General features: G+C 57.3%; 1 protein-coding gene across 1 annotated transcript; it reads right to left on the bottom strand.

Moving 5' to 3' along the window:
- Positions 1-973: 973 nt before the first annotated feature.
- On the bottom strand, positions 974-27,283 carry PTK2B (protein tyrosine kinase 2 beta). The gene is given in 29 exon segments (XM_048298646.1): positions 974-1,881; positions 1,969-2,049; positions 2,971-3,114; positions 4,380-4,426; positions 4,715-4,742; positions 5,044-5,079; positions 6,583-6,729; positions 8,769-8,894; positions 9,661-9,726; positions 9,818-9,840; positions 9,843-9,925; positions 12,280-12,458; positions 12,460-12,485; positions 13,819-13,908; positions 13,997-14,097; positions 17,410-17,525; positions 17,606-17,706; positions 18,129-18,213; positions 18,320-18,417; positions 19,801-19,854; positions 20,080-20,126; positions 20,232-20,271; positions 20,837-20,954; positions 21,380-21,481; positions 21,577-21,651; positions 22,763-22,903; positions 23,745-23,799; positions 24,670-24,732; positions 27,174-27,283. Coding segments are annotated over 29 exon segments (2,553 nt in total). The 5' UTR covers positions 27,239-27,283; the 3' UTR covers positions 974-1,665.
- Positions 27,284-27,339: the final 56 nt, after the last annotated feature.

Raw genomic sequence — 27,339 nt, 5'->3', positions numbered from 1 at the left:
GCATGACCGGGAAGCTTTCAGGGAACACTTTGCGCATTCCGGAGTGAAAGGAGCCGGAATAAACGGGGCCACGGCAGGACAGGCACATCCCGAGGGTGTCCCTGCCGCTTCCGGAGCCTCCGGAGCCAGCAGATGGATCAATCAGGCGCGGGGACACGTGGGGGGGGTGTCCAACCTGGATCAGACCAGGAGCTCCTGGATACGGAGAGGGATCTCCTGGGAAGGTCGTGTCTGGTTCAGTTGGAGCTGCAGCATTCCGGGGGGGGGATGGGGATGAGCAGGCACGGATAGAATCCGGGAATTATGGAATTATTTAGGTTGGGAAAGCTCTCAGAGATGGAGTCCGAGCATTCCCAGCACTGCCAAGGCCACCCCTGATCCGTGTCCCCCCAAATCCACAGGGATTTCAATCCATCCAGGAATGGGGATTCATCCACCACTGCCAGGGCTGGAAAACCCTTTCCAGGCAGGAATTATTCCCAATATCCCATAAACCCCCCCTGGCACAGCTGGAGGCCGTTCCCTCTCATCCCATCCCTCGTTCCCTGGGAGCAGATCCCGATCCCACCTTGCTGCACCTTCCTGGCAGGGAATTCCAGAGGGAAAGGTCCCTCCGGAGCCTCCTTTCTTCCAGGCTGAGCTTTCCCAGCTCTCTCAGCCGCTCCGGCTGCTCCAGCCCCATTCCCAATCCATTCCCTTCCCTGGACACGCTCCAGCCCCTCCATATCCTTGGAATGAGGAACCACCATCGCAAGATCTGGGATGACCCCAGGTGTGGCCTTGACCCCACCACCCCTCTTTTGGGAGAAGCCCCACTTTGGGGCAGGAATTCTCATCCCATTCCACAATCCAGGACTCCATTCCCACTATCCCAAGGAGAAATCTGGGAGCTCCGAGCATCCCAACCGTTCCTCTTTCCAAGGAAGTTCCAAGGACTGCGGGGGGATGACAGGAAGGACAGGCCACGGCAGGATTTGGCACATGGTTTATCTCAGCCGGAATAAACTGGGAAAACTGCGGGAAAAACGCTGGGGAAAAGCCCGAACCGCCCGGTTCCCAACCGGAAGCACAAACCCGACGGAGCCGCGGTTTTGCCGGCGGCGCTTACACAAAACTCGGGAAAAACGCAGCTGGAAGAGGCACCGTTCTCCAGGTTTGTGTCCCCCAAGGCCGCGATCCGTGGGGGGCCCAATCCCTCCCTGGATTCCGCAGGCTCCGGAAGCGGCTCCCGCTTCCCGTCATTAAATAAACTCTTCTATACAATGTGCAAGGAAAACGCCGACGCTCCCTGCGGACACTGCTCCCACGGGAATTCCAGCTCCCCCAAAATCCGTACCCTCGGCTCCCGGCACGCTCCAGGTCCCTGTCCCGCCGTGCCGCCCGCGGCCGTCCGTGCTTGGAGGATGGATCCATGGATACGCCGGCAGCCGGGAAGCCGCCGAGCCGGAGGAATCTTCATCCGCCCCTGGCATGGCCGGATCCCTCCCCAAGCCCTTTTCCAGGGAAAAAAACCCACCGGATGCCTCCCGTCTTCCGAAGAGCAACGAGACACTTACAGACACGAGCGGCTGCAGGAGGAGCGGGAAGAGGGAGAGCGGGAAAACCGCGGGAGACACACAAAAGCCGACTCCTCCCGGATCCACCGGCATCGCTCCGGCCTTTCCCTCATTCCAAGCACGGCTTCGCCAGGTTGGCCTGGAGCTTGGCCTGATCCACGGCATCCAGGAGGTTCTTGGCATCCACGGCCAGGGCGTGGGAAGCCGTCAGCATCTGCCGCTGGAATTCCGTGCTCAGGGAAGTGCCGGAATTCTGCTGCGCCAGGCGCATCTTGCTGATGAGGTTGGCCAAGTCCTTGTTGAGCAGCTTCTGGGTGCCCTCGATCTGGGTGGGATTTTCGGGAATTCAGACCGGGATCCGGCCGGAATGTCACCCCACACCCCGCCCCGTTCCCGCCATTCCCGCTCCTACCTCGGTGCGGGAAGTGGACGGAAGGTTGGGAAGGATCTCGTCGACGCTCCCGATCAGCTTCCGTAGGGAAAGGCCGATGTTCTGCGAGAAGGAAGGGTTGGGATGGATCCAGGGATGGATCCAGGTGCTTCCCAGTGGGAATTGTTTGGGTGGCTGAGGGGAGGATTCCATTCGGGAGAGGGGAGTGGTGGGAGAATCTCCAACTGTTGATCCAAGGATCCAATGGAGGAGCTGCTGGAAATGCTGGAATTGCTCCCACCATTGATCCATGGATCCAATGGAGGAGCTGGGAATGCTGGAATTGCTCCCACCATTGATCCATGGATCCAATGGAGGAGCTGGGAATGCTGGAATTGCTCCCACCATTGATCCATGGATCCAACGGAGGAGCTGGAAATGCTGGAATTGCTCCCACCATTGATCCAAGGATCTCAATGGAGGAGCTGGGAATGCTGGAATTGCTCCCACCATTGATCCATGGATCCAATGGAGGAACTGGGAATGCTGGAATTGCTCCCACCATTGATCCAAGGATCTCAATGGAGGAGCTGGGAATGCTGGAATTGCTCCCACCATTGATCCATGGATCCAATGGAGGAACTGGGAATGCTGGAATTGCTCCCACCATTGATCCAAGGATCTCAATGGAGGAGCTGGGAATGCTGGAATTGCTCCCACCATTGATCCAAGGATCTCAATGGAGGAGCTGGGAATGCTGGAATTGCTCCCACCATTGATCCAAGGATCTCAATGGAGGAACTGGGAATGCTGGAATTGCTCCCACCATTGATCCAAGGATCTCAATGGAGGAGCTGGGAATGCTGGAATTGCTCCCACCATTGATCCAAGGCTCCAACGGAGCAGCTGGAAATGTGGGAATTGCTCCCTCCTATGGACACAAGCCCTTCCCAAGAAGGACACTTGGTGGGAACCACTCAGGAGTCTCCTTCCCACCTCCCACTCCCATTTCCCATCGAATTCCAGAGGTTATCCCATCCCTACCTTGACCACCAGGATGTATCCGTCGGGAGGCACGAGGCTGATCTCGTTCTTCAGCTGCAGCACAGCCCGGACCAGATCCATGACATTCCCGTACACGGGATCATCCGTGCGGTCCAGGTTGGCCGTGGGCGCCGGCTGGATGGACTGCCAGGGAACAGGGATACGGCGGGATCAGACGGATCCCGGGAAAAACAGGGAAAGAGCGACATCTGTCTGCGAAGGGTGTGGTGTTCCCATCCCTGGAAGTGGCCAAGGAAAGGTTGGATCGGCCTTGGAGCAACCTGGGATAGGGGAATTCCCTGCTCATGGAATGGGATGGGATGGAAGGTCCCTTCCCATCCAAAGCATTCCGGGATTCTGGGATCCAGGAAACGCAGAATCCATCCCGAGGGATTTTTATGGAAGTCGGGGATGGAAAAGGGAGGAAAAGGGAAGGGAGACCCTTCCTGGAATGCTGAGATTCCCAGGGAAGCCCCTCGTTCCCTAAATTCTGTCCCAGAGAGGAGTTGGGGTGGGGATGGATCCAATGGCAGGCTGGGAGAGCTGGGAATGTTCAGCAGGAGAAGGGAAGGATCCAGGGAATCCTTGGAGCCCCTTCCTGAGCCTAAAGGGGCTCCAGGAGAGCTGGGATTTGGGATAAAGGCTGGAGGGGCAGGAGGCGGGGAATGGCTTCCCAGTGGGAAAGGGGAGCTCGGGGTGGGATGTTGGGAAGGAATTCCCGGCTGGGCTGGAATTCCCAGGGAATGGCCGGATCCCTGGCAGTGCCCAAGGAAAGGCTGGAGCAGCCTGGGATCATCGGGGCAGGTGCCGGCCTTGGAATGGGATGGGCTTGAAGCTGCGGGGATCCCAGCCAAAGCATTCCGGGATTGTGGGATGCAGGAGGCTCCGAATCCATGGCCAGGGCTTTTTCTGGAAGTCGGGGATGGGAAAGGGAAGGGAGAGCCTTCCTGGAGTGCCGAGATTCCCAGGGAAGGGCCTGGAGGCCGGAATTCCTTCCCGCAGAGGAGTCGGGATGGGGCTGGATCCAATGGCAGGCTGGGAGAGGCGGGAATGGAGGGATTTCCCTGGGAAAGGGGAGCTCGGGCTGGGATCTTGGGAAGGGATTCCCGGCTGGGCTGGAATTCCCAGGGAATCCCCGGCTGCCCCTGGATCCCTGGGAGCGTCCAAGGAAACGTTGGAGCATCCTGGGATTCTGAGAGGGGTTCTCTGGATGAGCTTTAAGGTCCCTTCCCACCCAAACCATTCTGGAATTCTTTGGGAAGTCCCTGTCAGTCCCACCCACTTCCCGGCCATGATCCCGATCCTGCTGGGTCTGTCTGACCCCTTTGGAGCTGGGAAGAGCAGGAAAATTCCCATCCCGTGGATTCCAGAGGCGGAAAAGGAGGTTCAGGAGCCATCCCGGGTCTTACCTGAGCCCCAAGTCTTGGAGGTTTTTGGGGGGGCCCCGTGAATTGCGCTGCACCAGGAGCAAGGAAAAAGCAGGAAAATCATTCCAGCAGATCCCACAGAAATGCGGGAATGCCGAAGGATCCACGGGATCTGTGCCACATCCCCTCCCTCAGCCTCCCTGCCCCATCCCAGCTTCCCACGGGATCCCATTCCCATGGCCAGGAGAAGCAGCCCCTCCCCTAAAGGTGCCCCCCCGGGATGTGGGATTTCACTCCTGGAGCATCCAGGGAAACATTCCTGAGGCTCCCGGCAGCCCAAAGTGGGAATTCCAGGGTGCGAATCACCGGGAACTCACTGTAATCCGTCTCCTTCTCCGGCAGCAGCTGTGGAGGGGGAAAAAAAATCGGGAATTAGGGGTCCCAAATCCAGGAGGGAGGGAGGGAAGAGCGAGGAGGCGTTGTCATTCCCTCCTGGAGCGTTGGGAAGGATTCCCGGGATCCAGCCCTCCCAGGATCTCCCGATTTCAGGTTAATTATCCCAAATAAATAAAATGAATAAATAAATATTTATCAGCCAGCCATGGGAAAGGGAATGAGGAGCTCCAGTTATTCCCAAAAAAAAAAAAGGGGGTGGACCCAAAACCACCCCGACCTGGATTTTCCAGGGATCACTGGAATCGCTCACCGGAGGAATGTTGTTGTTCATGAACACCGTGGGGTCCTGGAAAAGGGGGAAAAGCTGGTGTGAGGCATGGGGAAAAGGGGGGGGAAAAGGGGAAAAAGGGGGAAAGAGGGGGGAAAGAGGGGGAAAAAAGGGGGGGAAAAGGGGGGGGAAAAATGGGGGGAAAAAGGGGGGGAAAAAGGGGGGAAAAGGGGGGGAAAAGGGGGGGAAAAGGGGGGGAAAAAGGGGGGGGAAAAGGGGGGGAAAAAGGGGGGGAAAAAGGGGGGAAAAAGGGGGGAAAAAGGGGGGAAAAAGGGGGGAAAAAGGGGGGAAAAGGGGGGGGAAAAGGGGGGGAAAAGGAGGGGAAAAGGAGGGGAAAAGGAGGGGAAAAGGAGGGGAAAAAAGGGGGAAAATATGGAGGAAAAGGGGGCAAATGAGGGAAAAAGGGGGAATAAGGGGGAAAGGGGGAAATAAAGGGGAAAAAATGGAAAAAGGGAGGGAAATTGGGGAAAAAATGAGGAAAAATGGGCGTCTAATTTCTGGGAGACTCATGGAACATTTCCTTGGAAGGGAATAGTGCGGGACCCAGGAATGTGGGATGGGAAGGGGAATTCTGCCCAGGAATTTGCTTGATCAAAATCCCGATTCCAAAGTTATTTGAAGAATTAATTCAGATGCGACTGAAAGTGTCTTAAAATTGCCGAAAATTCCAAACATTCCTTTGGACGTGGAGCAGCTCCCAGGGGATTTGATGGGGATGGAAAATAAAGGGATGCAAAAGGTTTGGTTGGTGGAGGAGCCATTTCTCCATGGAAAACTGGGATTTTCCAGCCAGGAACGGTTCTTCCAACCTCCTTCTTCCCTGGGAGGGTGGGGATGGAATTCCCAGAGAAGCTGGGGCTGCCCCCGGATCCCTGGCAGTGCCCAAGGAAAGGCTGGAGCAGCCTGGGATCATCAGGGGAGGTGCCGGCCTTGGAATGGGATGGGATTGAAGCTGCGTGGATCCCAGCCAAAGCATTCCGGGATTGTGGGATGCAGGAGGCTCCGAATCCATGGCCAGGGGTTTTTCTGGAAGTCGGGGACGGGAAAGGGAAGGGAGAGCCTTCCTGGAGTGCCGAGATTCCCAGGCAAGGGCCTGGAGGCCGGAATTCCTTCCCGCAGAGGAGTCGGGCTGGGGCTGGATCCAATGGCAGGCTGGGAGAGGCGGGGAATGTTCAGCAGGAGAAGGGAAGGATCCCGGGAATCCTTGGAGCCACTTCCCGAGCCTAAAGGGGCTCCAGGAGAGCTGGGATTTTGGGAAAGGGCTGGAGGGGCAGGAGGCAGGGAATGGCTTCCCAGTGGGAAAGGGGAGCTCGGGGTGGGATGTTGGGAAGGAATTCCCGGCTGGGCTGGAATTCCCAGGGAATGCCCGGATCCCTGGCAGTGCCCAAGGAAAGGCTGGAGCAGCCTGGGATCATCGGGGGAGGTGCCGGCCTTGGAATGGGATGGGCTTGAAGCTCCATTCCCACCCAACCATTCCATGCTCGGCGATTCCCGAGGGTCCGGGATCCCGGGATCACTCACCAGGCTCTTCACCTCCTGCCGCAGCCACCGATCGTCCTCCAGCATCTCCTTCTGCTGCCTCTCCATCGCCTGCTCCACCCGGAGCCGCTCCAGCTCCAGCAGCTGCTGCGCTTCTTCCCGGCTGCTGGGCCGCAGGAAATCTTCCTCCTGGATTCCGGGAGAACACGGGGAGGGATCAGGGGACAGAATTCCCAAACATTTCAGGAGCCGGATTCCCGCTCTGTAAGTGCCAGCTGTGTGCCAGGGCACGACAGCCACGAGATTCCAACAGAAAGGGGGAAAATTTGGGATAAAGGAGAAAAAAAGAGAGAAAGGGGGGAAGAAAGAGGGGGGAAGAAAGAGGGGGGAAAAAGAGGGGGGAAAAAGAAGGGAAAAAGAGGGGGGAAAAAGAAGGGAAAGAAAAGAAGGGGAAAGAAAAGAAGGGAAAGAAAAGAAGGGAAAGAAAAGAAGGGAAAGAAAAGAAGGGAAAGAAAAGAAGGGAAAGAAAAGAAGGGAAAGAAAAGAAGGGAAAGAAAAGAAGGGAAAAAAAAAGAAGGGGAAAAAAAGAAGGGAAAAAAAGAAGGGGAAAAAAAGAAGGGGGGAAAAAAGAAGGGGGGAAAAAAAGGGGGGGGAAAGGGGGGAAAAAAAGGGGGGAAAAAAAGGGGGGAAAAAAAGGGGGGGGAAAAAAGGGGGGGAAAAAAGGGGGGGAAAAAAGGGGGGAAAAAAGGGGGGGAAAAAAGGGGGGGAAAAAAGGGGGGAAAAAAGGGGGGAAAAAAGGGGGGGAAAAAGGGGGGGAAAAAGGGGGGGAAAAAGGGGGGAAAAAAGGGGGGAAAAAAGGGGGGAAAAAAGGGGGGAAAAAAGGGGGGAAAAAGGGGGAAAAAAGGGGGAAAAAAGGGGGGGAAAAAAGGGGGGAAAAAAGGGGGGAAAAAAGGGGGGGAAAAAAGGGGGGAAAAAGGGGGGAAAAGGGGGGAAAAAGGGGGGAAAAAAGGGGGGAAAAAGGGGGGGAAAAAGGGGGGGAAAAAGGGGGGAAAAAAGGGGGAAAAAAGGGGGAAAAAAGGGGGAAAAAGGGGGGAAAAAGGGGGGAAAAAGGGGGAAAAAGGGGGGAAAAAGGGGGGGAAAAAGGGGGGGGAAAAAGGGGGGGAAAAAGGGGGGGAAAAGGGGGAAAAAGGGGGGGGAAAAAGGGGGGGAAAAAGGGGGGAAAAAGGGGGGGAAAAAGGGGGGGGAAAAAGGGGGGAAAAAAGGGGGGGAAAAAAGGGGGGAAAAAAGGGGGGGAAAAAAGGGGGGAAAAAAGGGGGGAAAAAAGGGGGGAAAAAGGGGGGAAAAAGAGGGGAAAAAAGAGGGGAAAAAAGAGGGGAGAAAAGGGGGGGGAAAAGGGGGGGAAAAAGGGGGGGGAAAAGGGGGGGAAAAAGGGGGGGAAAAAGGGGGGGAAAAGGGGGGGAAAAAGGGGGGGGAAAGGGGGGGGAAAAGGGGGGGGAAAAGGGGGGGAAAAAGGGGGGGGAAAAGGGGGGGGAAAAGGAGGGGAAAAAAGGGGGGGAAAAGAGGGAAAAAGAGGGAAAAAAGAGGGAAAAAAGAGGGAAAAAAGAGGGAAAAAAGAGGGAAAAAAGAGGGAAAAAAGAGGGAAAAAAGAGGGAAATTGGATTTCCAGCAAGGAAAGCGCAGCCACGTCTCCCACGAGCACATCCAGCACCGCGGGAAGCGGCTCATCCCGTCGGGACAGACGCGCTCGGCACCGCGGCATTCCCAGCGCACCAGCTCGGAGCATCCCAACTGCCAGCAGCCATTTTGGGATTCCAACCACCAAGCTCCAGCTGGAGAAATCTCCCTCTGGAATCTCAGGTGGGATCCCAACGCGGAGCCTGAGGAGTTGCCCGAAATTCCCGAGGAGCAGCAGCCACCCATTCCCTGCTCATTTTTGGGAACGCCGCGCCGGTGGCTCATCCCACAAAACCCAGGACGCGGGGGGAAAACGATCATGGAGACATCCCGAAGATTGATCTTTCCATAGGGAACGGCACTTGAGCCTCCCACGGCATCCAACAGATCCAACGGGAGCAACACGGAGCCAGACGCAGCGGGAAGCGGCAGCGGGAAGCGGCAGCGGGAAGCGGCAGCGGGAAGCGGCAGCGGGAAGCGGATCCCAACGGGACCATTCCTGAGGATTGGGAAGCCCTCCGGATGCCAAATCCCGCCAGGAATTCCGGGCTTACCCTCATGCTGTGGCGCTTGAAGACGTTGTGCCGGCTGGGAGGCGGAGTGCGCCGGGAATTTGCCGGACTCTGGTACTCGGCGGGGCTGGCGAGGGTGGGAGAGCTGGCACAGAGCCCCTCCGGAACCTGGGAATGCGGGAATGGCGCGGCAGCGGCGGCGGCAGCGGCGCAGGCACAAGAGAAGCCCATGGAAAGGGTTAGCGCGGACACACGGACGGAGCGGGAGCACGGGGAAGAGCGGGAATTGCACTGGGAGCCATCCCGGATCGGGATCGGCCTCGCCCGAAAAATGGGCTTGGAATATTTGGCTCCTTCGAGCATCCAAAGAGCTTTGGAAGCTGATCCCGGAGAAATCGGGAATGGCTGAGCGAGCTGGGAAAGCTCAGCCTGGAGTAAAGGAGGGAAATTCCCTCTGGAATTCCCGGCCAGGAAGGCGGAGCCAGGTGGGATCGGGATTTGTTCCCAGGGAATGAGGGATGGGATGAGGGAATGGCTGCGCCGGGGGAAGTTTATGGAATACTGGGAGCAATTCCTGCCTGGAAAAGTTCATCCAGCCCTGGGCAGTGGTGGATGAATCCCATTCCTGGATGGATTGAAATCTCTGTGGATTTGGGGGGGGGGACATGGATCAGGGGTGGCCTTGGCAGTGCTGGGAATGCTCGGACTCCACGGGCTCCGAGAGCTTTTCCAACCTCAACGACTCCGGGATTCCCCGACGGACAAAACCCGGAGCTGGAATTGCTCCGAGCACTGCCGCATCCCGCTGGAATGGTGGCGCTCCATGGTGACGTGGAGCACCTCAGATCCCAAAATCCACGAGATTCCCGAGCCCTGCCAACCTCACCCCCTTGCCCAGATTCCTGTGGGATTCTCCGGCCCCTGGAATTCTCACCTGGAAATGCAGCTTGGGAGCCAGGAGGTTATTCTGGGATGGCGGCTTGTACATGGGCCTGCTGGGCTGTGGGAATGGGAAAAGGTGGGAATTCCTCCGGATGCAATCCGGGAAATCCCACCTCTGTGTCCCGTTGAGGGCTCTGCCCCATCCCAACCTTCGGAGGCGGCTCCTGAATGCCGGCGGCTCCAGGATTTTGGGAGGTCGGTGCCGGTTGTTCCTCTCCTGCTCCTTGGCCAGCTCCTTCTCCATCAGGTAAATGTCACTGCAGGGAAGGGGACACCGAGGTGACAATCCCAGCATCGGGAATTCCCACCTTTCCCACATCCCTGCAGAGTCGGGATGGGGCTGGATGAGCCATGGAAAACACGAGGGAGCAGGGAGGGATGGGAGCGGGAGGACACCAGAATTCCCACGGCTGATCCCGGTGAAATGTGGGAGCAGAATTCCCGGCAATTCCCTTTCCTGGGAAGGAGAGCCCTTCCATCCCATCCCTTTCCAAAGGGTCCTCCAAAGGGTCTCCGATGCTCCTCCAAACCCAGACTTTTCCAGAAAAACTCCCGATCCAAAGCCTTTCCCAGATTTTTTCCCCCACATTCCCACCCCTCCATGGATCCTCCAGCATTCCCAGCTCACCTCAGGCTGCAAAAGCAGCTCCTGGAATTTGGGCTTGGAGGAGCCTTGGAGACCCTTTGGAGACCCTTTCCTGGGAAGCAGATCCTTCCATCCCATCCCTTTCCAAAGGGTCTCCAAAGGGTCTCCGATGCTCCTCCAAACCCAGACTTTTCCAGAAAAAACTCCCGATCCAAAGCCTTTCCCAGCTTTTCCCCCCACATTCCCACCCCTCCATGGATCCTCCAGCATTCCCAGCTCACCTCAGGCTGCAAAGCAGCTCCTGGAATTTGGGCTTGGAGAAGCCTCGGAGACCCTTTGGAGACCCTTTCCTGGGAAGCAGAGCCCTTCCATCCCATCCCTTTCCAAAGGGTCTCCAAAGGGTCTCTGATGCTCCTCTAAACCCAGACTTTTCCATAAAAACTCCTGATCCAAAGCCTTTCCCAGCTTTCTCCCCTCACATTCCCATCCTTCCAGGGATTTTCCAGCATTCCCAGCTCACCTCAGGCTGCAAAGCAGCTCCTGGAATTTGGGCTTGGAGAAGTCTTGGAGACCCTTTGGAGACCCTTTGGAGACCCTTTCCTGGGAAGCAGATCCCTTCCATCCCATCCCTTTCCAAAGGGTCTCCAAAGGGTCTCCGATGCTCCTCCAAACCCAGACTTTTCCAGAAAAACTCCCGATCCAAAGCCTTTCCCAGCTTTTTCCCCTCACAATCCCACCCCTCCATGGATCCTCCAGCATTCCCAGCTCACCTCAGGCTGCAAAAGCAGCTCCTGGAATTTGGGCTTGGAGGAGCCTTGGAGACCCTTTGGAGACCCTTTCCTGGGAAGCAGATCCCTTCCATCCCATCCCTTTCCAAAGGGTCTCCAAAGGGTCTCCGATGCTCCTCCAAACCCAGACTTTTCCAGAAAAACTCCCGATCCAAAGCCTTTCCCAGCTTTTTCCCCCACAATCCCACCCCTCCATGGATCCTCCAGCATTCCCAGCTCACCTCAGGCTGCAAACCAGCTCCTGGAATTTGGGCTTGGAGGAGCCTTGGAGACCCTTTGGAGACCCTTTGGAGACTCTTTCCTGGGAAGCAGATCCCTTCCATCCCATCCCTTTCCAAAGGGTCTCCAAAGGGTCTCCGATGCTCCTCTAAACCCAGACTTTTCCAGAAAAACTCCCGATCCAAAGCCTTTCCCAGCTTTCTCCCCTCACATTCCCATCCTTCCAGGGATTTTCCAGCATTCCCAGCTCACCCTCAGGCTGCAAAGCAGCTCCTGGAATTTGGGCTTGGAGAAGTCTTGGAGACCCTTTGGAGACCCTTTGGAGACCCTTTGGAATGGGAGTGTTCTGATTCCAAGGAAAAGGTCCTCAAAGGGTCTCCAAAGGGTCTCCAAAGGGTCTCTGATGCTCCTCCAAACCCAGACTTTTCCATAAAAACTCCCGATCCAAAGCCTTTCCCAGCTTTTCCCCCCACATTCCCACCCCTCCATGGATCCTCCAGCATTCCCAGCTCACCTCAGGCTGCAAAGCAGCTCCTGGAATTTGGGCTTGGAGGAGCCTCGGAGACCCTTTGGAGACCCTTCGGAGACCCTTTCCTGGGAAGCAGATCCCTTCCATCCCATCCCTTTCCAAAGGGGCTCCAAAGGGTCTCTGATGCTCCTCTAAACCCAGACTTTTCCATAAAAACTCCTGATCCAAAGCCTTTCCCAGCTTTCTCCCCTCACATTCCCATCCTTCCAGGGATTTTCCAGCATTCCCAGCTCACCTCAGGCTGCAAAGCAGCTCCTGGAATTTGGGCTTGGAGAAGCCTTGGAGACCCTTTGGAGACCCTTTCCCAGGAATGGGAGTGTTCTGATTCCAAGGAAAAGGTCCTCAAAGGGTCTCCAAAGGGTCTCCAAAGGGTCTCTGATGCTCCTCCAAACCCAGACTTTTCCATAAAAACTCCCGATCCAAAGCCTTTCCCAGCTTTTTCCCCCACAATCCCACCCCTCCATGGATCCTCCAGCATTCCCAGCTCACCTCAGGCTGCAAACCAGCTCCTGGAATTTGGGCCTTTCTCCGGGATCGTAATCCCAGCACCGCGTCATGAGGGTGTAGAGGACGGGTGGGCACAGGTCGGGTTTGGGAAGCCGATCCCCCTTTTCCAGGACTCCGATCACATCCTTGTTTTCCAGCCAGAAGAACGGCTGCTTCCCGTTAGCTCAGGATCTCCCACATGCACACGGCTGCCGGAGAAACCAGGACAACCTCCAACCGTGGGAATTCCCAGGAATCGGCCACTTCCCGGGGTTTTTTGGGATGTGGCTGCGCTTTGTGGTGGGACACTCGGCTGCTTGGGATTCCGGATTCCTGAGTGGGAAGCGCAGAGGGGCTGGGGATCGGGAATTTAGGGATGGGCGGATGGGAAGGGGGTGGATATTTGGAGTGGGAAGAGTTCATCCCAAAATCCCAGGAGGAGGAAGCACCTAACGATGGGTGAAGGGAAGCCCTTCCCTAGGATGGCTTCTCGCAGGGAAAAAGTTGGGATAATCGGGCATTCCGGAGCGGGATTTGTCCTTGTGCCTTGTGCCATGGGAATCAGGTGAATCCCAGGATCCCACTCCATGCCATGGGAAGTGGATAAATCCCAGGATCCCACTCCATGCCATGGGAAGTGGATGAATCCCGGGATCCCACCCATGCCATGGGAAGTGGATGAATCCCAGGATCCCATCCATGCCATGGGAAGTGGATAAATCCCAGGATCCTGCTCAATGCCATGGGAAGTGGATAAATCCCAGGATCCCATCCATGCCATGGGAAGTGGATGAATCCCGGGATCCCACCCATGCCATGGGAAGTGGATAAATCCCGAGATCCCATCCATGCCATGGGAAGAGGATAAATCCCAGGATCCTGCTCAATGCCATGGGAAGTGGATAAATCCCGGGATCCCATCCATGCCATGGGAAGAGGATAAATCCCAGGATCCCCCTCAATGCCATGGGAAGAGGATAAATCCTGGGATCCCGCTCAATGCCATGGGAAGAGGATAAATCCCGGGATCCCATCCATGCCATGGGAAGTGGATAAATCCCAGGATCCCCCTCAATGCCATGGGAAGTGGATGAATCCCAGGATCCCATCCATGCCATGGGAAGAGGATGAATCCCGGGATCCCATCCATGCCACGGGAAGTGGATGAATCCCGGGATCCCACCCATGCCATGGGAAGTGGATAAATCCCAGGATCCCATCCATGCCATGGGAATTGGATAAATCCCAGGATCCTGCTCAATGCCATGGGAAGTGGATGAATCCCAGGATCCTGCTCAATGCCATGGGAAGTGGATAAATCCCAGGATCCCATCCATGCCATGGGAAGTGGATGAATCCCAGGATCCCATCCATGCCATGGGAAGTGGATAAATCCCAGGATCCTGCTCAATGCCATGGGAAGTGGATAAATCCCAGGATCCCACCCATGCCATGGGAAGTGGATGAATCCCAGGATCCCATCCATGCCATGGGAAGTGGATAAATCCCAGGATCCTGCTCAATCCCGATCCCAGCACGCACCGAACATCCAGACGTCGCTGGCCGTGGTGAAGCGTCGGAAGTTGATGGATTCCGGCGCCATCCACTTGATGGGGAGGCGGGTGACGGAAGCTGGAATGATCCAGGAATGATCCAGATCTCCGCCCCCTTCCCACCATCCGGAGAAATCCATGGGAGCCCCGATCCCACAGGATCCTACCTTTGTAATATTCCTCGTCCTCGATGTAGCGGGAGAGGCCGAAGTCTCCCAGTTTGACACATTCCGGAGAGGCCACCAGGATGTTCCTCACGGCGATGTCCCTGCAGGGCCAGAAATCCTTGGATTGGAAGATGGGATGGGGGTGGGATGGAGATGGGATGGAGATGGGATGGGATGGGATGGGATTGAGACAGGATGGAGATGGGATGGAAAAGGGATGGGGACAGGATGGGGAAGGGATGGGATGGGATGGGATGGGATGGGATGGGATGGGATGGGATGGGATGGGATGGGATGGGATGGGATGGGATGGGATGGGAACACACCGGGATAACAGGATGGGAACATATTGGGATGATGGGATGGGAACATGCTGGAATGATGGGATGATGGGATGGAGAGGGGATGGAGAGGGGATGGAAAAGGGAAGGAAAGGGATGGAAAAGGGAAGGAAAAGGGAAGGAAAAGGGAAGGAAAAGGGAAGGAAAAGGGAAGGAGACGGGAAGGAGATGGGAAGGAGACGGGATGGAGACGGGATGGAGACGGGATGGAGACGGGACAGGACGGAGATGGGACTGGGATGGATGGAAAAGGGATGGGGACAGGATGGAGATGATTGGGGATGGGATGGAAAAGGGATGGGGATGGGATTGGGATTGGGATTGGGATGGGGATGGGGATGGATGAAGAAATGATGGGGGAGAGATGGAATGGGATAGGGATGGGATTGGGATGGGGATGGGGATTGGGATGGGATTGAGAAGGAATAGGATGGAAGTGGGAAGGAGACGGGATGGAGATGGGATGGGGAAGGGATGGGGATAGATGGAGAAAGGATAGGGAAGGGATGGGATGGGATGGGATGGGACGGGATGGGGATGGGGATGAGGATGGGGACGGGATTGGGGACGGGGATGGAAAAGGGATGGGGACGGGATGGGGATGGGATGGGGATGGGGATGGGGATGGGATGGAAGTGGGAAGGAGACAGGATGGAGATAGGATGGACGAAAGATGGAGATGGGATGGAAAAGGGATGGGGAAGGGATGGAGATCGATGGAGATGGGATGGGGACAGGATGGGGACAGGATGGGGATGGGATGGAATGGAGACCGGATGGGGAAGGGACGGAGATGGGATGGGGACAGGGTGGCAATGGGATGGGGATGGGATGGGGATGGGATAGGAAGGGATGAAGGGATGGGGAAGGGATGGGGATGGGATGGAGATGGGATGGATGGAGATGGGATGGATGGAGATGGGATGGATGGAGATGGGATGGATGGAGATGGGATGGATGGAGATGGGATGGATGGAGATGGGATGGATGGAGATGGGATGGAGATGGGGACAGAATGGATGGAGATGGGATGGAGATGGGATGGATGGAGGTGGGATGGATGGAGACAGGAGGGATGGAGACGGGAGGGATGGAGACGGGAGGGATGGAGACGGGAGGGATGGAGACGGGAGGGATGGAGACGGGAGGGATGGAGACGGGAGGGATGGAGACGGGATGGGATGGAGACGGGAGGGATGGAGACGGGAGGGATGGAGACGGGAGGGATGGAGACGGGAGGGATGGAGACGGGAGGGATGGAGACGGGAGGGATGGAGACGGGATGGGATGGAGACGGGAGGGATGGAGACGGGATGGGATGGAGACGGGATGGGATGGAGACGGGATGGGATGGAGACGGGATGGGATGGAGACGGGAGGGATGGAGACGGGAGGGATGGAGACGGGATGGGATGGAGACGGGATGGGATGGAGACGGGATGGGATGGAGACGGGATGGGATGGAGACGGGATGGGATGGAGACGGGAGGGATGGAGACGGGAGGGATGGAGACAGGATGGATGGAGACGGGATGGAGACGGGATGGGATGGAGACGGGATGGGATGGAGACGGGATGGGATGGAGACGGGATGGGATGGAGACGGGATGGGATGGAGACGGGATGGGATGGAGACGGGATGGGATGGAGACGGGATGGGATGGAGACGGGATGGGATGGAGACGGGAGGGATGGAGACGGGAGGGATGGAGACGGGATGGATGGAGACGGGATGGAGACGGGATGGGATGGAGACGGGATGGGATGGAGACGGGATGGGATGGAGACGGGATGGGATGGAGACGGGATGGGATGGAGACGGGATGGGATGGAGACGGGATGGGATGGAGACGGGATGGGATGGAGACGGGATGGGATGGAGACGGGAGGGATGGAGACGGGAGGGATGGAGACGGGAGGGATGGAGACGGGATGGAGACGGGATGGAGACGGGATGGGATGGAGACGGGATGGGATGGAGACGGGATGGGATGGAGACGGGATGGGATGGAGACGGGATGGGATGGAGACGGGACAGGACGGAGATGGGACTGGGATGGATGGAAAAGGGATGGGGACAGGATGGAGATGATTGGGGATGGGATGGAAAAGGGATGGGGATGGGATTGGGATTGGGATGGGGATGGGGATGGATGAAGAAAGGATGGGGGAGAGATGGAATGGGATAGGGATGGGATTGGGATGGGGATGGGGATTGGGATGGGATTGAGAAGGAATAGGATGGAAGTGGGAAGGAGACGGGATGGAGATGGGATGGGGAAGGGATGGGGATAGATGGAGAAAGGATAGGGAAGGGATGGGATGGGATGGGATGGGACGGGATGGGGATGGGGATGAGGATGGGGACGGGATTGGGGACGGGGATGGAAAAGGGATGGGGACGGGATGGGGATGGGGATGGGATGGAAGTGGGAAGGAGACAGGATGGAGATAGGATGGACGAAAGATGGAGATGGGATGGAAAAGGGATGGGGAAGGGATGGAGATCGATGGAGATGGGATGGGGACAGGATGGGGACAGGATGGGGATGGGATGGAATGGAGACCGGATGGGGAAGGGACGGAGATGGGATGGGGACAGGGTGGCAATGGGATGGGGATGGGATGGGGATGGGATAGGAAGGGATGAAGGGATGGGGAAGGGATGGGGATGGGATGGAGATGGGATGGATGGAGATGGGATGGATGGAGATGGGATGGAGGTGGGGACAGAATGGATGGAGATGGGATGGAGATGGGATGGATGGAGGTGGGATGGATGGAGACAGGAGGGATGGAGACGGGAGGGATGGAGACGGGATGGGATGGAGACGGGACAGACAAGGGACAGAATGGAGATGGGAATGGGATGGAGAAAGGACAGAGAACGGACGGAGAACCCACAACGCCGCTTCCCAAAGATTCCACAACAACCCCCCCCCCCTCCCTCTCCTCCCTGTGCCTGTTCCCAGCTCCCATTTCCCACCAGCCCATCCCTTCGAGATCCCACCTTCTCCCGCCCATCCCAAATCCCACCCGGCTGCCACCCCATCCCAAATCCCGTCCCCTCACCTATGGACACAGTTGATGGCCTCCAGGTAGGCCAGGGCCTTGCCGACCTGCAGCGCGTACAGCACCAGGGTGGGCACGGCCAGCCCCAGCCGGTTCTGCTCCAGGTACTGCCCCAGCTGCAACGGCACATTCCCGGCGGGATCAGCGGCGGGAATGCCGGCGGGACACCGGGAAGGGCTCGGGAATAGGATCGCACCTCTCCGTAGGGATAGAGCTCCATGATGATCCAGGTGGGCTCCTCCTCGGCGATGCCGATGAGCTTCACGATGTGGGGGTGGTCCAGCTTCTTCATCAGCACTGTGGGAAGCGCGGAATTCCCGCCTTGGAATGGGGGATCCCAGTTCCGGGAGTCCCAATCCCTGTCCTGGGGGATGGAGGTGGAGCGGGAGGAATTGTCTGGGATTTCCTCAAGGAGTTGGAGCTCCTGGTTTTTAGGGAGGGACAGCCTCATCCAGGGATTCCAGTAGCTTCCCCCCTCCAATAATCCCATAATCCAGAGGTTTTTGGGATCCTATCCCAGGTTTCCGGGCATGAATCAAGTCCCTCCTCCTCCATCCTGAATTCCAAAGGCCACTTGTTCCCAAGAAGCCACCGGGAGATACCATGAAAAGGTTGTGCCATCCCCCCACCGTGTGAGCCCTGAACGGGATCTTATCCCAAAAAAACCCCTGGCAGGACCTTCGGGATCCCAAAAAAACCCATCAGGACCCCGGGGATACCGGCTTCACTCAGGAATTTATCCCTGTTTTCCGGGCTGCAATCCTTCTTGCAGGTCTTCACGGCCACGTTGATCCTCTCCCCTTTCTGCTCCGAGAAGGAAAAGCGGGAACGCGTCATCCCGAATCCTGCCCAGATCCCGGATTTGGGATGGCGGGGACGGAGGAGGGCAGGGAAAGAGCGGGAATCTCACCGGGGTGGTGTAAATTCCCTCGTAGACCTCTCCGAAGAATCCTTCCCCCAGGATCCTGCCCAGCGCGATGTCATCCCGGGAGATTCCGTAGTGCTGGACTTCACGGAGGCGGAAACAGGGAAGAGCTGCCTTTATCCCGGCCCATTCCGTGGGCAGATCCCCCAGGAAATAACTGGGAAACATCCCGGGGCGCCGACCCTCTCCATCCATGAGGATTCCTGGATCCTGCCCTCTCCATCCATGAGGATTCCATGGATCTCTCCTCTCCATCCGCAAGGATCCATGGATCCTGCCCTCTCCATCCTCAAGGATCTATGGGTCTCTCCTCTCCATCCATGAGGATTCCTGGATCCTGCCCTCTCCACAAGGATCCATGGATTCTGCCCTCTCCATCATTCCCATAAGGATCCATGGATCCTGCCCTCTCCATCCATGAGGATCCATGGGTCTCTCCTCTCCATCCATGAGGATTCCTGGATCCTGCCCTCTCCACAAGGATCCATGGATTCTGCCCTCTCCATCCATGAGAATCCATGGATCCTGCCCTCTCCATGAGGATCCATGGATCCTGCCCTCTCCATCCACAAGGATCCATGGATTCTGCCCTCGCCATCCACACGGATCCATGGATCTTGCCCTCTCCATCCATGAGGATCCATGGATCCTGCCCTCTCCATGAGGATCCATGGATCCTGCCCTCTCCATCCATGAGGATCCATGGATCCTGCCCTCTCCATCCATGAGGATCCATGGATCCTGCCCTCTCCATGAGGATCCATGGATCCTGCCCTCTCCATCCATGAGGATTCCATGGATCTCTCCTCTCCATCCACGAGGATCCATGGATCTCTCCTCTCCATCCCTGAGGATTCCTGGATCCTGCCCTCTCCATCCACGAGGATCCATGGATCTCTCCTCTCCATCCACACGGATCCATGGATCCTGCCCTCTCCATCCACACAGATCCATGGATCCTGCCCTCTCCATCCATGAGGATTCCTGGATCCTGCCCTCTCCATCCACACGGATCCATGGATTCTGCCCTCTCCACAAGGATCCATGGATCCTGCCCTCTCCATCCACACGGATCCATGGATCCTGCCCTCTCCATCCACAAGGATCCATAGATCCTGCCCTCTCCAGACACAAGGATCCATGGATCCTGCTCTCTCCATCATTCCCATATGGATCCATGGATCTGCCCGCTACATCCATGAGGATCCATGGATCCTGCCCTCTCCACAAGGATCCATGGATCCTGCCCTCTCCACCCATATGGATCCATGGATCCTGCCCTCTCCATCATTCCCACAAGGATCCGTGGATCCTGCCCTCTCCATCATTCCATGGATGCTGCCCCATGGCTCATCCCAGCCCCTCCAGGACCTTCTGAGCGGTTTGGTGAGGATGGGATGGGAATTTGGGATGGGCAGGAGGAATTAGGACACCTTGGATGGAGAATTCCCAAGGGAAGCACCTACTTCCGGATCTCGGCCTTGAGGATTCATCCAGGATTTCAGCGTAAATTTCGGAATCTAGGGAAAAATGGGATGCAGGAATGGGATCAGGAAGCTCAGTGGGCGTGGGAGGTCTTCCAACATCTCCAGAGGGTCTGGAGCTCCTCCAGGATGCTTGGATGCATCCCAACCCTCTGGAAAAGAGCTGGGGATGTCCAACCCTCCCAAATCCCACATGGAGCGTATCCCAAATCCCTGCCCGCACCCCAAGGATGGTGGGAAGAGGGAAGAGCCCAAACTCACCCCCGCTGATGCTGTGGGAAAGCGTGGAATGCCTCTCCCCGAGATTCCTGAGGGTGGGAAGAGGGTCAGGGAGCGGGGATGGGGGGTAAGGAGCAGGATTCCAACCCCGCACTGGGGCCAGGAATCCCGGGAAAAGGGCCGGGATCACTCACGGGGCCGGGATCTGCGGGAGGCTGACCCTCTTCTCCCGATCTGTGGAGAGGACGGGGAAAGGTTCCATCCCATCCCAATCCCATCCCATCTTCATCCTCATCTCCATCCCCATCCCATCCACCCCATTCCAACACCATCCCTATTCCCGTGCTCATTCCAACTCCATCCCTTCCCTTCCCATCCCATCCACCCCATTCCATCCCATCCCATCCCACCCCACCCCATTCCATGAAAAGCCATCCCATCCCATCCCATCCCATCCCAATCTTCATCCCCATCCCATCCCATCCCATCCCTTCCCAATCTTTATCCCCATCCCATCCCGTCCCAAACTTCATCCCCATCCCATCCCATTCCCATCTCTGTAACATCTCACCCAATCTTCATCCCATCCCATCCCATTCCATCCCATCCCAATCTTCATCCCCATCCCATCCCAATTTTCATCCCCATCCCAATCTTCATCCCCATCCCATTCCCATCTCCGTAACATCCCACCCAATCTTCATCCCACCCCATCCCATCCCATCCCTATCTTACCCCACCCTACCCAATCCACACAATATCCTGTCCCATCCCATCCCAGGATGCCCCGAATTCCCACCTTTCCTCGGGAATACGATGAGGGATGTCTCCGAGCCCCCCTGGAGTCGGCAGTAGCCATCGATGAGGTCGGCCATGTTTTCCGCCTCAGCCAGCGACGACGTCTTGATTGCCAAGGACTTGGGAATGCCGGGATGGGACAATGGATGAGTCCGGAGCAGGGCAAGGGGGCTGGGATGGGGGGGATCCCCCCCTTCTCCCCACTCCGCAGCCAATCCCAGTTTTCCATCATCATCCTTCCCAGCGTCCCAAAACAGCCCGGAAAACACACCCACACCGAAGCATTCCCGGGAAGAGGTGGAAACAAGGATATTCCCGGGGTTTAGGGGATCATCTCCCCTTGACCAGGGCTGGAGATGGAGCTTCCAGCAAATCCTGCCTGATCCACAGGGATCCCGCCCATCCCACCCAGCATTCCCAGGAATTCTCTCCCAACTCCTCACCTGGGGGGCTGGAGATGGAGCTTCCAGCAAATCCTGCCTGATCCACAGGGATCCCGCCCATCCCACCCAGCATTACCAGGAATTCTCTCCCAACTCCTCACCTGGGGGGTCCCGCTGAGCCCCAGCTGCAGCAGAGCCTGGCCGTCCTCCACTCCAGAGCACCGGATGGATTTGATGTCCTGGAATTCTGCCAGGCAGGTGGGCTGGGAAGAGGGAATTCATTGGGAATTTGATCCATGTTGAGTTTAATCCCTGATTCCAGAGCGGGAGTCCCTCAATTCCAGCCCGGAATTCCCACCTTGGCGTCCTTGCTGGTCAACTGCCGGATGCCCTTGGGGCCGATGACCAAATCCACGGTGATGTTCCATCCTTGCTGGGGGGAGCAGGAGTGGGACAGAAGTTTGGATGAGCGGCGTTCCAAGAGCCAGGTCCCATCCCATCCCATCTCCATAAAATCCCAACCCTTTCCTCATCCCATCTCCATCTCGCTCCACCCCATTCCATCGCCATCCCCCATGCCCATTCCAGCTGCATCCCATCCCATCCCATCCCAACCCACTCCATGCCATGAAAAGCCATCCCATCCCCATTTTCATCCCCATCCCATCCCATCCCCATAACGTCCCACCCAACCCCATCCCCATTCCATCCAACCCCATCCCATTTCACACCACCCAACCCCATCCCATCCCATCCCCATCATATCCCATCCCATACCCATCCTGATCCCATCCCTTCCCATCCCACCTCCATTGCCATCCCATCCCATCCTTCCGTCCCCATAACTTCCCAACTACCTCATCCCATCTCATCTCATCCCACCCTGCCCCATCCCATCCCATCTTCATCTCCATCCCCAACCCCATCCCCCTAAAATCCCACCCCATCCCATCCCCACACCTGACCCCAAAACACTCCACCCATCCCATCCCATCCCCATAACATCCCATCCAAACCCCATCCCCATTCCATCCAACCCCATCCTATCCCCATCCCATCCCAACCCCATAATATCCCAACCAACCCCATCCCATCCAACCCCATCCTATCCCCATCCCATTTCACACCACCCAACCCCATCCCATCCCATCCCCATCACATCCCATCCCATTCCCATGCCCATCCTGATCCCATCCCTTCCCATCCCAGCTCCATTCCCATCCCATCCTTCCGTCCCCATAATTTCCCAACTACCTCATCCCATCTCATCTCATCTCATCCCACCCTGCCCCATCCCATCCCAGCTTCATCCCCAACCCCATCCCATCCCCATCCCATCCCCATCCCATCCCCCTAAAATCCCACCCCATCGCATCGCATCCCCACAACGCCTGACCCCAAAACACTCCACCCATCCCATTCCATCCCCGTAATATCCCACCCAACCCCATCCCATCCCACCCAGCTCCACCCCATCCCATATCCCATATCCCATATCCCATATCCCATATCCCATATCCCATATCCCATTCCTGGGCACGCACGACGAGCTGGCAGCGGAAGCTCTCCTGGTCGATGGGGGCGAAAGTGGCCAGGGTGTGCAGGAATTTGAGGACGCATTCCTCTTCCCGCAGGAGCGCGTACTGCTGGAACGTCTGCTGGATCATCTTCCGCAGCTGCCGCGGCTGCCGGGACATCCGTGGGGGTGCAGAGTTGGATACGGGAACAGTGGGATGGACACGGGGTTGGATACGGGAACAGCGGGATGGGGGTGGACACACGGACATGGGAGTGTGGGTGAGGATAGGGACTCACAGGGATATGGGGATGCACATGGATTACACATGGACACACATGGACACGGGCAGATGGGTGGGGATAGGGATTCACAGGGATATGGGGTTGGATATGGGAACAGCGGGATGGGGGTGGACACACGGATGTGGGAGTGTGGGTGGGAATAGGGACACACAGGGATATGGGGATGTGCATGGATACGGGGACATGGATTACACACGGACACGGGCATGTAGGTGGGAATATGGACACAGGAATATGGGGGGACACATGGATACAGGGACACGGATTACACATGGACACACATGGACATGGGCGGATGGGTGGGGATAGGGACACACAGGGATATGGGGATGGATATGGGAACAGCGGGATGAGGAGCGGGATGGGGGTGGACACGCGGATATGGGAGTGTGGGTGGGAATAGGGACACAGGGATATGGGGATGTGCATGGATACAGGGACATGGACACACATGGACACACGGACACGGGCGGATGGGCGGGGATAGGGATTCACAGGGATATGGGGTTGGATATGGGAACAGCGGGATGGGGAGCGGGATGGGGGTGGACACGCGGATATGGGAGTGTGGGTGGGAATAGGGACACAGGGATATGGGGATGCGCATGGACACGCATGGACACGCATGGACACGCATGGACACGCATGGGGCGTGCTCACGTGTGCCCCCAGGTGTCACACCCATGTCACACGTGTGTCCCTCACCTTCAGGCTCTCCTGCATCTGGCTGGGGAAGAACAGGTCCAGCCCCACCTCCTTCCTGCGGAGCAGAGAATCCCGGGAATGTCAGTGGGAATTCCCGATCGTGGGGAGGAGGGGGGGTTCTGGGGGGAGCTGGATGTGGGGGGACTGAGGGAAGGGGGGAGCTGAGGGTGAGGGGGAATCCGGGGTGGGGGAAAGGGGGTGGATGGTTCCCATCTCCCTCTCCGAGGATGAGGAGCTGTTGGAGGATGAGAAGATGGGAGAAGATGAGGAGGATGAGAAGACGGGAGAAGATGAGGAGGATGAGGGTTTGAGGAGGATGAGGAGGATGAGGAGTTGAGAAAGAGGAGGAGCTGTGGGAGGATGAGGAGCAGCAGGAGGATGAGGAGGATGAGGAGCAGCAGGATGAGGAGGATGAGGAGCAACAGGAGGATGAGGAGCAGCAGGATGAGGAGGATGAGGAGCAACAGGAGGATGAGGAGCTGTGGGTGGATGAGGAGCTGTGGGTGGATGAGGAGGATGAGGAGCTGTGGGTGGATGAGGAGGATGAGGAGCTGTGGGTGGATGAGGAGCTGTGGGTGGATGAGGAGGATGAGGAAGCTCAGGAGGAGCTGCGGGAAGATGAGGAGCTGAAGGATGAAGAGATCAAGGAGGATGAGGAGCTGTGGGTGGATGAGGAGCCACAGGAGGATGAGGAATTGAGGGAGGATATGGAGCTGTGAGAGAACAAGGAACCGCGGGAGGATAAGGAGGATGAGGAGGATGAGGAGGATGAGGAGGATGAGGAGGATGAGGAGGATGAGGAGGATGAGGAGGATGAGAAACTGTGGGAAGATAAGGAGGATGAGGAGGATGATGAAGGCCCTCAGCAGGTCCCCAGCCCCTCAGGACTGCTGGGACGGGGCGGGGACTCCAGGGCTGGACTCACTCCAGGAACTCGAAGTTGGATTTCTTGTCCAGCGCGTTCTGGGGCATGTCCTTGTAGAACCTCCTGCGGGACAGAGGGACGGGGACATCAGCCGGTGACACACGCCACCCGTGTCCCCACGTCCCTCCATGTCCCCCATGTCTCCATGTCACCCATGTCCTTCCATGTCCCTACATCACCCATGTCATCCATGTCCCCACATCCCCCATGTCCTCCACGCCCTCCATGTCACCCATGTCCCCACGTCTCCATATTCCCCATGTTCCTCCACATCCCTCCATGTCCCATGTCCCTCCATGTCCCCGTGTCCCTCATGTCTCCATATTCCCCATGTCCTTCCATGTTCCCCATGTTCCCACATCCCTCCATGTCCCCATGTCCATCCCCATGTCCTCCCACGTCCCCATGTCCCTCATGTCTCCATATTCTCCATGTCCTTCCATGTCCTTCCATGTTCCCCATGTTCCCATATCCCCATGTCTCTATATTCCCCATGTTCCTATGTCCCTCCATGTCACCCATGTCCCCTTGTCTCCCATGTCCCCATGTCTCCACGTCACCCATGTCCCTCCATGTCTCCACAGCACCCATGTCTCTCCATGTCCCCACATCCTCCATGTCACACACGTCCCTCCATGTTCCCACATCCTCCATGTCATCCATGTCCCCACATCCCCCACGTCCTTCCACATCCTCCATGTCATCCATGTCCCCACATCCCCCATGTCCTTCCACGCCCTCCATGTCATCCATGTCCCCACATCCCCCATGTCCTTCCACGCCCTCCATGTCATCCATGTCCCCACATCCCCCATGTCCTCCATGCCCTCCATGTCATCCATGTCCCCACATCCCCCATGTCCTCCATGCCCTCCATGTCATCCATGTCCCCACATCCCCCATGTCCTCCATGCCCTCCATGTCATCCATGTCCCCATGTCTCCATATTCCCCATGTTCCCACATCCCTCCATGTCCCATGTCCCCATGTCCCTCCATGTCCCCATGTCCCTCCATATTCCCCATGTCCTTCCATGTTCCTCATGTCCTTCCATGTTCCCCATGTTCCCACATCCCTCCATGGCCCCATGTCCATCCCCATGTCCTCCCATGTCCCCATGTCCCTCATATCTCCATATTCCCTATGTTCCTATGTCCCTCCATGTCCTCCATGTCCCCATGTCACCCATGTCCCCACACCCTCTATGTCACCCATGTTCCCACGCCCTCCATGTCACCCATGTCCCCCAGGTCCCCCTGCCACCTCCAAAAAAGCTGGAACTTCCCTCCCCATCCCCATTCCCGCTTCCCAGACCTCCCATGGCAGCAGAGGGAACAGGAGGGACACAGGGACATGGGGACAGAGGGACACAAGGAGAGAAGGACAGAGGGACACAGGGACAAAGGGACACGGGGACACAAAGACACAGGGACACGGACACAAGGACACGGGGACAGAGGGACACAGGGATATGGACAGAGGGACACAGAGGGACACACGGACGTGGGGACACAGGGACACAAGGACAGGAACAAAGGGACACGGGACAGAGCGACACAAGGACACGGGGACAGAGGAACACGGGGACAGATGGATAGAGGAACACAGGGATACAAGGACACAGGGACACGGGGACAGATGGATAGAGGAACACAGGGATACAAGGATACAGGGACACGGGGACAGAGGAACACGGGGACAAATGGACAGAGGAACACAGGGATACAAGGACACAGGGACACGGGGACAGAGGAACACGGGGACAAATGGACAGAGGAACACAGGGATACAAGGACACAGGGACACGGGGACAGAGGGATAGAGGAACACAGGGATACAAGGACACAGGGACACGGGGACAGAGGAACACGGGGACAGATGGATAGAGGAACACAGGGATACAAGGACACAGGGACACGGGGACAGAGGAACACGGGGACAGAGGAACACGGGGACAGATGGATAGAGGAACACAGGGATACAAGGACACAGGGACACGGGGACAGAGGGATAGAGGAACACAGGGATACAAGGACACAGGGACACGGGTCAGAGGAACACGGGGACAAATGGATAGAGGAACACAGGGATACAAGGACACAGGGACACGGGGACAGAGGAACACGGGGACAAATGGATAGAGGAACACAGGGATACAAGGACACAGGGACACGGGGACAGAGGGACACGGGGACAGAGGAACACGGGGACAAATGGATAGAGGAACACAGGGATACAAGGACACAGGGACACGGGGACAGAGGAACACGGGGACAAATGGATAGAGGAACACAGGGATACAAGGACACAGGGACACGGGGACAGAGGGATAGAGGAACACAGGGATACAAGGACACAGGGACACGGGGACAGAGGGACACACGGGGACAGAGGGATAGAGGAACACAGGGATACAAGGACACAGGAACACGGGGACAGAGGGACACATGGACACAGGGCCAGGGGACACACAGGGACAAGGGGACACCGGGCCAGGGCCGTACCTGAGCTCGAGGCAGCCGAGCTGCAGGGCCATGCCCTCGCTGACCTTGCTGGCGTAGTTCTGCATGTACTCGCTGCGGAGCTGCGGGGACAGCGCGTCACCGCGGGGACACCGACGGGGATGGCCGGGGGCGGGATGGGGACAGGGATGGGGACGGGGATGGTGGA

This window comes from Corvus hawaiiensis, chromosome 3 (assembly GCF_020740725.1).
Source record: "Corvus hawaiiensis isolate bCorHaw1 chromosome 3, bCorHaw1.pri.cur, whole genome shotgun sequence".
In the NCBI taxonomy this organism is placed as follows: domain Eukaryota; kingdom Metazoa; phylum Chordata; class Aves; order Passeriformes; family Corvidae; genus Corvus; species Corvus hawaiiensis.
This window is presented reverse-complemented; position numbering and strand designations above follow the sequence as displayed.